The sequence below is a fragment of the Bactrocera oleae genome, chromosome 2 (assembly GCF_042242935.1).
Source record: "Bactrocera oleae isolate idBacOlea1 chromosome 2, idBacOlea1, whole genome shotgun sequence".
In the NCBI taxonomy this organism is placed as follows: Eukaryota; Metazoa; Arthropoda; class Insecta; order Diptera; family Tephritidae; genus Bactrocera; species Bactrocera oleae.
This window is the reverse complement of record NC_091536.1, coordinates 69,544,127-69,556,882: the sequence shown is the minus strand read 5'-3', so window position 1 is coordinate 69,556,882 and position 12,756 is coordinate 69,544,127. Positions and strand designations below refer to the sequence as shown.

The 12,756-nt window shown below is 32.9% G+C and overlaps 1 protein-coding gene across 4 annotated transcripts in view; it reads right to left on the bottom strand.

Annotated features, from left to right (window-relative positions):
* sima (HIF-1 transcription factor component sima) overlaps positions 1 to 12,756 on the bottom strand; it is a 44,547-nt gene that overhangs the window by 27,421 nt on the left and 4,370 nt on the right. For 3 of the 4 annotated variants that reach the window (XM_036368255.2, XM_014232829.3, XM_036368254.2), the window contains exons 2-6: positions 8,125 to 8,312; positions 7,724 to 7,971; positions 7,433 to 7,657; positions 7,178 to 7,344; positions 6,998 to 7,104 (exon numbers count right to left, since the gene is read on the bottom strand). In XM_036368255.2, coding sequence (XP_036224148.2) covers positions 6,998 to 7,104; positions 7,178 to 7,344; positions 7,433 to 7,657; positions 7,724 to 7,971; positions 8,125 to 8,312 — 935 coding nt within the window. Of the gene's footprint in view, positions 1 to 1,457; positions 1,683 to 6,997; positions 7,105 to 7,177; positions 7,345 to 7,432; positions 7,658 to 7,723; positions 7,972 to 8,124; positions 8,313 to 12,756 lie in introns of those variants that run through there. The other variant, XM_014232828.3, reaches the window with a different exon arrangement.

Here is a 12,756-nt window from a genome sequence, read left to right as displayed (position 1 = left end):
ATAAAGGATTTCCAAGAGTAGTTTTGAAACCAAAAAATTTGAAATAACTATTGGTTTGACGACTACCGATGGAATCAACAACAAAGTTGAACTCTCTCAGACCTAATCGTATGGAATTTTGCCAAAAAATTATTGAAATGTCTGAAGAAGACAATAGCTTGATAAATTGCCTGTTTATGTCTGATGAGGTCCATTTTGATCTAAATGGAAATGTAAACAAGCAAAATTGCTGTATGAATCAAATCCAGAAATAATCCACGAAACGGAACTTCACCCAAAACGAGTCACTGTGGGTTGCGTAGTTTCATCAAGTGTATTGTCGGGCCATTCTTCTTTTTTAAAGTTATTTAAAGATGTTGAATGAGTTTTTTTACCCAGAATTGCGCCGAAGACGTATTCCTTCCAATAGCGTTAGTTCTGGAAGACATAGCCAGACCGATTATTGCGAAGTTCCAACGAAAAGTTGAAAACAAATTAATATCAAGAGACTCCACTTTCCGCTGGCCACCAAAGTCATCTGACCTGACTGCACCATACTTTTTTATTGGGTTATGTGAAGCAAGAGGTGTACCAAACAAAACACAGAAATCTCACTCAATGGAAACAGTCCATTAAAGCGATAATTGAGACCCTTCAGGCCGCAATGAATAATTTTCTAATAAGGTGTCACATATGCGTAGCTGAGCATAGAGGTCATTTACGGATACTTTTTAAAAAATAATTATTTATATAAAATAAAATGAAATTTGCTATACAATAAAAAAAAGTAATGCATTGATTTAAAAAAAGTTATTACGGTTTGTTTTTGCAGCATGAATTGTGAGCCACCCTGTACAATAATATTATTCAACGACTGCCCATCTGAAGCTATAACTTTTTTCATCTTTCTGGCAATTTGTGGATTTCATCCCAAAAGAACTACGTCGGCTTGGCGGCCAAGAATGAATCAAGCCAATTTTCGATACGCTGTTTTAATGCGCACCGTATTCTAGTGAGGGCGTTCTGCATCTACTGGTATAAATGCCAGTTAAAATGGTCAAAGTCTCGGCTATAAGGCGTGTGAGGCAAAATTTTCCATTCGCTGTTTTCCAAATAGTTTTTAATCGGTCTTGCAACATGAAGCCGAGCGTTGTCATAAAGGAAAATTACTGCCTCGTGCTGGTGCACTCCAATTTGATGGATTGTTGTCGGTAGCGTTCCCCATTAATATTTGAGTGAAAAATATTAAAATTAATATAATGAATGACATATATTGAAACAGACGCACAGGGACAGTAGCTTTCCAGCGCATGTTCGAAATATTGGAAAAATGGAATAATAATCAAGTATTATCAATATATATAATAAATAAATATAGTGATAAAACAACATAATCACTATTCAAAATATATACATTTAATCTTCATTACATAATATAGTATTAAAATTCCTAACATTTCATTAAATTTAACATTTTAATATAAACTATCCTCCAACTTTGCTTTAATTAAACATTTGAGCCAATCCCGATTTTTATGTAGACATAGATACAAAATGTAAAGTTTTTTATGACGACTAAACAATAAATTATCATTCCAGGTAACGATTTCTTTAAAACCGATCATCGCCAGATAAACAAGGTAAACCTACGAGTTTATTGGTGACTTAAAAAAACTGCGGCGGTCCTTCCATTTGCATTATTTCTACAAATATAACAAAATTTTAAATTCAAATCCACCATCTAATACTTTCATATATCACTTGCAACATACCTACATATTTAAGGGTTGTTTACTCTGATTATGTTCTCTAATTTTATTATGTTAAAAGCTCGTTATTTGTGGCTACTAAACTAATTTGCATAAATAAAGTGCCAACACAAACATATCCGCCGTCATCAGGCGAGAACTTTGCTAATCCGTTGTCAAGAATGCATTACCATTTGCGGAAAAATATGGCTTACTGTTATGAATAACTTAAAATCCAACCACAAGCCAGCTTCTAAATGGTCGCAGTCGCTGTGCAGTCACGGTAAAATAATTTTGCAACACACGAAAAAGTTAAATTGTTGATATAAAGAAAAAGGAAATAAAGGAGTTGCCATGTCATGCAAATAATGTGAAAAAAGAAGAAACGACAATACAAAAGCGCTGCAATGCCAAAATTATACCATAGCACACTTGAAGCGAACGCGTGCACTTTTCACCTCCTGCAACAATCGCCGAAAAAGCGAGACAACGGCCGTTGCACTCATCGGCCGACCACCAACAAAGCCATGGAACGTGCGCGCCAATGCCACGACTGCGAACTAAGTCAATGGCAGGAGCAGCCGGGAGCCTTGTGAGTCAATGAAGACAGGCGTCGGCGGCAATGGATTGCGAAAACTATTGCCATTTTATGTTAATGCACTTAAGTTAAACTCCAGTGTATGCAACAGCAGGAGGAGCAGCCGTATTAAATGCGTCTGCGATGAGTGGTGTCTATTGGTTGGTGTGGCGGTGGCATTTGTGGAGTGGTTGGCGTTCATTCGCCAGTTTTATTACATGCATAATTTGCCAGTGCAAAGTGTCGTGGGAGAGCATTACCGTCTACGTTGTAGCAGTTGCAAGCAATGCTTCCGTTGGCTTGTGGCAGTTATCAAGCGTGAAGTAATTTGCGAAGTTCGTGGCTGTTGTTCGTATGTCGCCACTTGCAACTACAGCGTTGAAATGGTGACCATCTCTAATGTGCATATCGCTTTCTCGACGAAAAGTCGAGAATATAGAGCTAACGCTTATGCGGTATTTTCAATTTGCATTAATAATTATTATTTTTTACACACAAAAAATCAAATTTGAACCGGACTAGTCTATTTAAACTGCGCGCATCAACCGAAACACTTTTTCCCCCTAGATTGGTATTTTTTTATGTTCGTGTGTAGTTTGATCTTGATATATCAATTAGTCTGTGCTTGGGAGTGTTTGTTTAAGACGCAAAAAGTTTGTCTGGCGATTTTTACCATGAAAAAATATTTAACAACGAGTTTGCTTGAGATTTTGTGCTTCCAATGGAATCACGGCTACGAGGAATCGTTAAAAATATTGCAGAAGTTTTTTGGAAAGTCTTCTGTATATTGTGATAAACAAAAATATTTAAGCGACACAAAGCATTCAGTGGAACTCGTGTAGTCAACGAAAACTTTGCTTTAGAACTCGTACCAAAAGACTTAAATATTTTGCAAAAACGACGTCGTCGCGCTACAACTTAGGACCCTCCATTCATCTAAAACCGATAAAACCAAAATTTGCTGAAGGTACCGAAGGCCATTCCAGACGAGGTTAACAAGTGTATGGAAATTTTGATTAAACTTTGGCATGCTTGCTTTGACCAATTTTAAAGGCGATAATAAAGATTTGTATTAAAAGACGTGAAAATTTAGTTTTTTTTATTATTTTGTAATATTATTTTTTTTTATTATTTAATTATATTATTTTATTATATAATATTATTTTATTATATAATATTATTTTATTATATTAGTTTTTAAATATTATTAATTTTTTATTTTTGTATTATTTTATTTTATTACTTTTTGACACCAAACGTTGATATACATATTACGCAATTAACGACATTGATACTGATCACCACTTAATTTGTCGACTTTTTTTTTCTGGCATCTGTCGAATTGGTGTTTTATTCACAATTATAGATTCAATATTAATATTATTGATCCCCGATATGATATCTTTTATAGGAAACTACTATCTGGCTTTGAATTTAACATGTTGAACAATATGTTTTGTCCGATACATTTTACTTATCTTTGTCACCAATATTACATACAACAACAACTGCACAAGGCATATCAAAACATGTGAAGGTCATAAAAAAGTTATTTTGGACTCTACTATTCTAACATAATTACAATATTATAACGACATGAAGTTTATGCTTTTTTATGAAAAAATTTCTTATCTCTAAGTATGTAATAACGAACTTAGGTTTTGTAGTAAATATACACAAAGCTACCGAAAATAGATAGATGTGATGTATATATCGAGAAAATTAAAAAAAAAAAAAACTACTGGTACGAAAACTAAAGAATACTTTACTCCCAACATTTCTTTCTTATTAATGAACTGAAGAAAGTATCCAAGTTTTGAATAACCGTGGAACCCACGATATCGACATGATAGGGACTAATATAAAGTAATTTATTACATTTAAGCACATTGCTTTTTTGAAACTCTACACATAAACTTGAAAGTGCTTGCAGAGAATTTTTGGTAAACACTGACGGCAAATCAGATAGAAATCCTCTTTCATGCAAGTAAAGGCAAATTCATAGAAAAAGTTAAAAAAACAAAAAAACACAAAAAAAATAGAGCTAAACGAAATAGTATGCAATGAAATGCAACGTGAAATGAATGCAAGCTGATAAAGACTGTAAAATTGTCGAGCCAACTTCGCTACTAGCAGACATTCTTCCAAACGTCATTCGCCGTAAACGCCGCAAGTTCAACAAACTCACACCCCACACAATTTTCGTAGTCTAGCAGCCACATCGTAAATACTGGTTTCCGTTTGTAATATACAATACGTAAGAATGCACATGGACTGCTGCATATTGCGTAAATGTAGCGGGGTTACGGTGCGGTGGGGAAACAATAAATTCCTGACAAACCCTAAACTCGAGAAGAAATGTGGCCCACGATAAGAGTTGAACGAGTCAATGCAAAATGTTGCAGCAGTAGCAACAGCGTTGGCAACAATTGAAATTCGGTGATGGGTATCGGGTGTGTCAGACAAATCAGCAAAATTCGAGAGTAACGTTAATTTTTTTGTTTGTTGTCTTAACACAGTGTGCAATAATTGTTTTTAGACTCATACATTGTTAATTTTAGTGAACATAAAGGTTTGAAAAACAAAATAACATAAGCTTTAAAGCCTTTAACGGTATTAATTTGAAAATATATGGCAGCCTTATCTAATTTCGAATTTTCGAAAATTACTATTTTAATTTCGAAATGTGAAAAATTATATTTTTAAGCATATATGTATTTTTCATTGTTACTACCATAATTAAATCGCTTCATCGTAGGTATGTATTTCCAGGAAGGATTTTTTATTTTATTTTTTATTTTAGGAAATCACTATTTTACGCGTACAAAACATTTTTCATTCATTCCTTCGTAAACGGTTCATTGTATATACACATATACTGATGAAATAGCATTTTTTGGTTTTTTTTTCAAATTTTCGAAAATCACTATTTCAATTTCGAATTGTCGATAATCACTATTTGATGCGTATAAATATTTTTCCTTGATGCTCGCATAGTATTGTAGAATTCCTTCATCTATTATTTCTTATATTTCTATCCTGTTTTCCGAATTACAAATTTTACAAAAAATATTGATCACGCTAGCGAAAGTGCACTGTTTGCAAGAGTATAAAAGTCGCTAAAAAGTAAAATTGCTTGTGCAGCAAAAGATGCGAATTCCGGGTGCATTGGCGCTGCATTTGCGAAACGTTCAACTTTCAACTTTTGCGTGGAACTTTAAATGCGTACATTCGCCTGGTGTCACAGCTTGTGCTCCCTACTTTTGTAACGCAAAGCGCTTGAGGAAAATGTATGCAATTACATACTGAAGAATTATGTTGCACAGGTTACATTTCGAAGTATTTAACAAGCCAGAATTTAAATATATTTCTTATTTAAAAAAATTATATAAAACCACCTTTGATTCGCCACTATTCTGTACACTATGTTTGATTATACCACTCTAGTGGTAGTTTATACCAGTTATTTGTTCGATTCGACATTCTGCATGGTTTGACAAAGCGGAGAGAGAGTAGTAGTTGAAAGAAATATGGCGAAAAATACTATACATTAAATTCGATAATTGTTATACTAATGTTATACTAATAATACTGAGAAGTAAGTCACTATTTTCAGAGCTTTTTCAAATATTAAAGCATAGAAATTATCTTGAATAAATAAATATAATTTGGAGAGGCAGGTCGAAAGTTGTTCTCCAGTACTACGTTTGTTTTACCTAATTTTTTCAATATTAAATGATATATGTATGTACACTAAGTTTAGTATATTTCCTTATATACAAAACACAATAAATTTTAATCATTTCACATTTTAACACTGCAACTCCTACGCAGAAAATAACAATGAAAGAGAAAAATGCGGAATTTGCTGCTTGTGTTTTACCACAGCGTGTGCAAAAGTCAAGCTTAATTTTTTTTTTTTGGAGATATTTGTGGTCAAATTTCTTTATTCTATAGTAGCTATTGTTGGGAAGAAAGAAGAAAGTTTCAAGCTGGAACTATACTAGTCTTTGGCTGAAAATTTAACTTATTATTTCCATATAACGATTGGCCTTATATATTATATATTAATTAAAAATTTGGACTTAGCACACATGCAACAGATTAGGTCCCATAAGGATAGCGGAGATTTTCCTCCTCCAAAAACATTTCCCTAAAGAGAATAAATTAAAAATAACACAAAACTTGGGAGCAAACTGAAATGAAATGTATTCAAATTATATACAAAGTATGTATATGCAAATAAACTGAAAACGGAAATAATCATAAAGAATTTTGCGAACTATAAACATTGTACAAATATATGCACATATTATACAACAAAATCCTATATTCATATACGTAAATATATACTAAATGAGCACTTGCGCTTACAACAACCTTCAGTGATAAGACTAATTATCTAGTGTTATAATATTTGTTTCAACTCGCAATGCCCAACACACTAAACGCTCTTCTGATTCATATATTTTTGTTTTTTGTATTTTATTGCTCTCTCTCTTTAACATATTTTTACAATACACTTTGATACCTAATCTGTAGGTGCCTCTTTTAAGATTAGTTATCAGTGAATGTATAAGTGCTGATAGATTGGGTTAGTTAGAAGAAGAGGTGGGAAATATGTACTTATCTAATTTTTAAATAATTGTAGGTTTAGATAATACTTATTATGATTGAAATTGCTTTCACTTACCGGTTTTGAATGTTGCCATTAGCCTGTTCGAATCACCGCCATGATGACAGGCAAACAGTGATTGGTCAAGTAGATCTTCGGCCTTGTAACCGAAGAGATTTTGCATTCTAATGAAAGGAAAACAGAATATTAATACACGAATTTTAATTGGTCAAAAAATATGTAATTGTGTCAATTTACTTCTCATCCACATATGTAAATTTCATATCCAAGGAGTGTTTTGTCAAGAATGTTGTACTGCCCAATGGAATTTCTATGTTGGAGGGATGCGGTATTGGCCGACCAATGGCGACCAGTACACGATCATCTTTCATGTTAACTACCAAGTGACCAGTTATGTGAATAACCTAAGGTAGCGAGAGCGAAAAATTAATTAAACACAATAAAAAAAATATTTCTTTTATAATAAAAGTAAGCGAAAATGCTTTAACATACCTTGTACGAAGCGCTTTTAATATTGATACTACGTCCACGACTGGTCAATGTGCACTTGAGACGCACAAAAAGATCACGATGCTCGGTCGAAATGCCTTCTTCTATCATATTCTCATCTTTAATCTTATCGGGCAGACCCTTGCGTTTGATGTTTAGCGCCTCTTTGAGTTCGGCATGATCACATTGGTGACTGTACTCCCAAATTTGCTGACCAAGTATGTCAATCTAAAAGAAAAAAATTAAAAAGTAATTTTTTTGTTCTACCATTTAATAATTTTTAATTTTTACAACCTTTGCCAAGCCTAAATAATCAGTTATGTTGTCTGAAACATAGGTAATATCGCCATCGTTGGAGAGGATAATCAGAAAGCCATCCAAGGTCTGTTTGATGAATTGTGTTGCCTCGGCACATTTGAGCAAATCAAATTTTCCATCGGAGTTTTCCGTTGATGAAATGGACATTTGAGTTGAACTATTGGAGTTTTCATCAATATTATTGTCCAATTTAATATCGCCAAGAAGATCTTGAATTTTTGGGACTGTAAAAGAGAACGAATATTAATTTTGTTTACAATTGTTGTATATAACGGTAGTTCTCATGGTCTCCACTACATTAATCAATTTTAATTTTTACTAGCATTGACAGTCATCACTGCAAAAATATTTTCAAGTATATTTCAATTTGTACTTACACAGCTCTAGCATTTCGCGTACTTTCAGAAAAGCTATAGCAATACGCATTATAGATGCTTTGTCCAATTGGTTGACGTCGTCTTTGCGCAGTGGCAAAATTTGTGCCAATTCGCTAAAAATCTCCGTTTCGCGTGAACGCCGGCATCTGGCCGCATCACGTGATTTTTCCTTACGCTTTTCATTGTTTCTGGAAAGAAGAAAAAACATAAATTTTGTATAGTAATATCTTAAATTTTTCTTTTTATAAATATAATTATAAAATGAACATCGACTCAATTAGAGAACACAGTATAAGTATAAATTGAACTTTCGATAAATATCCTTAGACAAATGAACTCAACATAAGCTAGAGAACATCTCACAAGTAAGCGCTGTAGTCAATGAATTTGCGAACATCATCTTTATAATCAGAATTTTTTTTAAAATTAAAGAAAACTCAGATAGAAAGGTATATGAAGAATCTTGAATTAAACCATTCAAGGAACATGGGAAAAGATTGCACTGCTGGTTGACAACTTAAGTCAAAACGAAGATAAATAGTTCATCGCGCCAACGTAATAACAACCGTCTTCGATTCCCCATTTCTCTGCTCGCTCTACGAACACTAGTCTCCGATCAAAAGTGTTTCATATGAAAGATACGACAAAGTTAACGAGTTGAATTCTGTACAAGAGAGTATGCGTACACCACTTTCTTTACTGCAATCAAATTGGGTCAGTTTGTATGGCAATTGTTTGGAGATTGTACCGTTGCCTCGAACAATATTACATGCCAAATTTCGTGAAGATATTTTTCGAATAAAAAAGAGTTCCATGCAAGAACTTAATTTGAACGTTTAATTTGTATGACAGCTAGCTTGGCAGCTTCTTGCGAAGGAAAACGTGCAAAATTTCAGATATTTCAAACCCTGAGGGACCAGTTCGCGTATAAACAAACGTAGGTACATGGCTAAATCGATTCAGCTCGTCACGCTGATCATTTATATATACAAACATTTAATAGTATGCCCGACGTTTCCTTCTGGATGTTAAAAACTTCGCGGCAAACTTAATACAGCCTGTTCGAAGACAGATAATGTAATTTTTTATTTATAGTGATTTAAGGGGGAAACCAGTTTAGATGATTCAAAAAAATCGAATTTTTTTATTGCATAAATTGTTAGTACAACTATTCCATAATATGTTGCTTAAGTTTTAAAACGAAATTCCAATTAGTTCCGATGATATGAGCACTAGGTAATACCGGTCGATTCAGTGCCGAAGCGCACTTTTTTTCAAATGCGTTTTTCTCGCAACGACTGTTTTCCCACTTGCGGGAATCCTAGCTCGAAAAGTTATTGACGAATCAATGTTAAAGTTTGTGTGAATATCCTTTATTCAAGTACAAAAAGTATGAACCAAACTCCGAAATGATATTATTAAGTAAAATATATTTTTATATGTAAGAAATGTGAAAAAAATTATATAAAAACAAAATATTTTGTTCAAACACCTTCAAAACATTTAATTTTCAACTCTTTTGGCCAGGTTTGGTTCATATCCTTAGCAGATATGTTGCTGACGAAAGAAAAAAAAATTATTTCAGCTTAATACTGTGACCACCACGTGTCCCGCCAGCAGTCAACTCTGATGGCGATCGTCAATGGACGCCACCCTCTAACTCCACCACTTCTGGCGGAAATAGCATCGGAAAATTTAAAAGTGTAGTTCAAAATATCAAAATAAAAAGCCTCATTTTTTGGGAAAGGAAGGTGACACAGAAATCATGAATCGGATACATGTTAACAAAAGCAAGTTTATTAGTTAGATTTGGCCCTCTGACTTTCTTTTTTTCACGCAGCTGTTAAACTTTAATATTCGCTTCGGAAGACCCGACATGTGCTGATTGAGGCCATGAAAATTCGCTGAAGACTTCTGTTTACTTAAAAAAAATCAACAAAAGAACTATGCATATTAAAAAAAAATTAATAATGCGATCACATAATTTTAGAAGAAATTTAAAGAGATATTTTATAAATAAATACTAAATGCAATAGCAATAACACGAGACGAAATTGAAAGCAAAGTCTAGGCATGCTTATAACTCTCTATTTCGTTTACTATTCAGATAGCTTGATATGTATTTACATTATTACAACATTACATATTATTAATATTTGCAATGTGAAGCAAACGAGCGCTATTAATAACGATAAACGAATAGAACGACAAAACGGCTGACGACCAACGGAATGGTGACGGGAAAACTATGTAGAAATAAAAACAAAAGCTAACACATTTAATTCTAATTTGGAGCAATCGCGCCTACGTTGAACGCAGCTGCCTTTATCGGTGCCTTTGTGTGATTTTGGCTACTTGCCTAGTTTTTTATTTTTGTTTTTGTTTTAACCAGCCGATCGCAGTATGAAAGCATGCAAGGCGCGTGCGAGTTTACCTTAGAACAATAGAATAACATAAGCCAACAGCTATTTTCCACATTCAACATATCTACATACTTATTAATGTAATAGTAGTATTTGAATAATATGTGTATATAAATGAGTTTGTGTGGCTTCATATATAGTACGATATTTATGTATATTACTAGATACCGAATAATATTTCAACGACTAATAGTGATTGCTGTTAATTGCATTTTTTTTTACTTTCCTCTAATATAAAAATAAAAGAGGAAACGAGAACGATTGCGTAGGATTTGCAGACTATGCAGACAGTGACTAATATGTTGCATACGACTTAGCATTATGTATTGGACTATTTTGAATTTGTATGCTTTCGTAACATGCAGGACAAGAGTATAATAGTTGTGCTCGCTTTGCGGGTGTTTGCTAAAACTAAAAATTATATATAAGGGTTTATTTATATCAAACTGATCGGATTGTGGAGATAACGTAAGCGAAAGCTCACGAAATACACTCAAACTTAACTAGCTCACCAAAAAATTGAGCTACATATAAGAGTCCAATTCGACACAGGAGCTCATCGAAAAAAATCAAAAACAAGAAATAATATTAACTTCGTTTGCACAGAATACGACAAATAAGCAGTTTCTTGGCAAGAAAGCACTGTGCAAAATTTCAGATCGATATCTTAAAGCTGAACTTTCGTTCCGGACCTTTCCCTAACCTAACATAATTTGACTTTTTATCAAAAATTACTGTAATGTGGTCACAGTTTCGACTAATAACGAATATTATTTTTATGTGCAACATTTTTTATAACAATGAGTTTTAAAGATACCACAAAATAATTCACATGCCATTAATTACAAATTGCGACATCACCTAATGTTCGATTGCGCCATAGCCTAGAATTTGCTTATATGTTTTCAAATAATATTGTTCATTAGATCAATAAAAGTGAGATCATAAAACTAACAAAAACTACGAAGCAGAGTTATTTCAACGCAGATTTTAAAACTGCGAAGTAAATTCTAAAAATCAACATATTTTAATAAAATTGAGCTTCTAATATTACACAAAGGGCGCTATAATGGAGATTACTATTATAAATTTTAAATATTTGTATGTTTATGTTTTTATTGCAATATATAACATTTTAATTAGACAGTGGAAATCTTTGCTCGAAATGATTATAAACAAATCCTCATAAAAAACCAAAACATTTCATCATAAATATTCAAAACTTGAATTAATGCGTCAAATTAGTCACAAAAGCCAACAAGCCCTTAACTAAAAGGCAAGTGGTTAGCAACAAACGTACAAATACATACATACACAATCAACGTAAAATAGATATACAGTTAGAAAGATAAAATGTATAAATAGCCATAGTACAATAAATTATTTATTATTTACTCTAAAGCGCTGGTCGAAGCATGACAGACTTTTAAAACGGAGGATGACAGTCGGACACAAATGACAACATCGCGCCATGACATATTAGGTGAAAGAAAAAGCGCCGTGCAAAAGCAGATAAAAACAAAAAACGTTGAGAAAAATAGTACACATTTTTAATGTGATGCGATTGTTTTTTTTTTCTTGTAAATGTGGAAAATTTCGTAACTTGAATGTACGAAAACCGATATTACTAAGTTTAATTTTTGATTCAGCTATTTATGTTTATAATATTGAAACTATACAAGTTCCACCAACTTGAGCATGTAGATATGTACCTATATGACTGAAAACATGGGGGCAATGGGGGTCAGACTAGAAATATTATTTGTTTTTTATTGAAAAAACTTTTTACTCTAAAATAAAAGCAAACAGTAGGATTGAATAAGTTCCTCTTCGATTAATAGCCAAAAAAATGCAACCTTCAAAATAAAAGTATGAAAATGCATACGTAAGGGGTATTTTATAGAAAACTCTCTATGACAATATTCGCTGCAATTCTTCAGAAAACACCTTTTCACTATACCTTTAGTACCAAAATGCCTAGATCCCACAACCCTAATTTTATCTCACGTTGGTTCCTTACCTTTAATAAAAAAAAGTAACAAGTAAACTATAATTTGAAGCTTATTAAATTATTGTATGATGATTTAAAAAAAATCGATGTGCTATGTATGAAAAATAGTTGACAAACGACCAGTGTTCTCATAGATTTCTAAATCGCTTGAAAAAAAATAAAAAAAGTTTCCAATAAAATAAAAACCAAAAACACAGT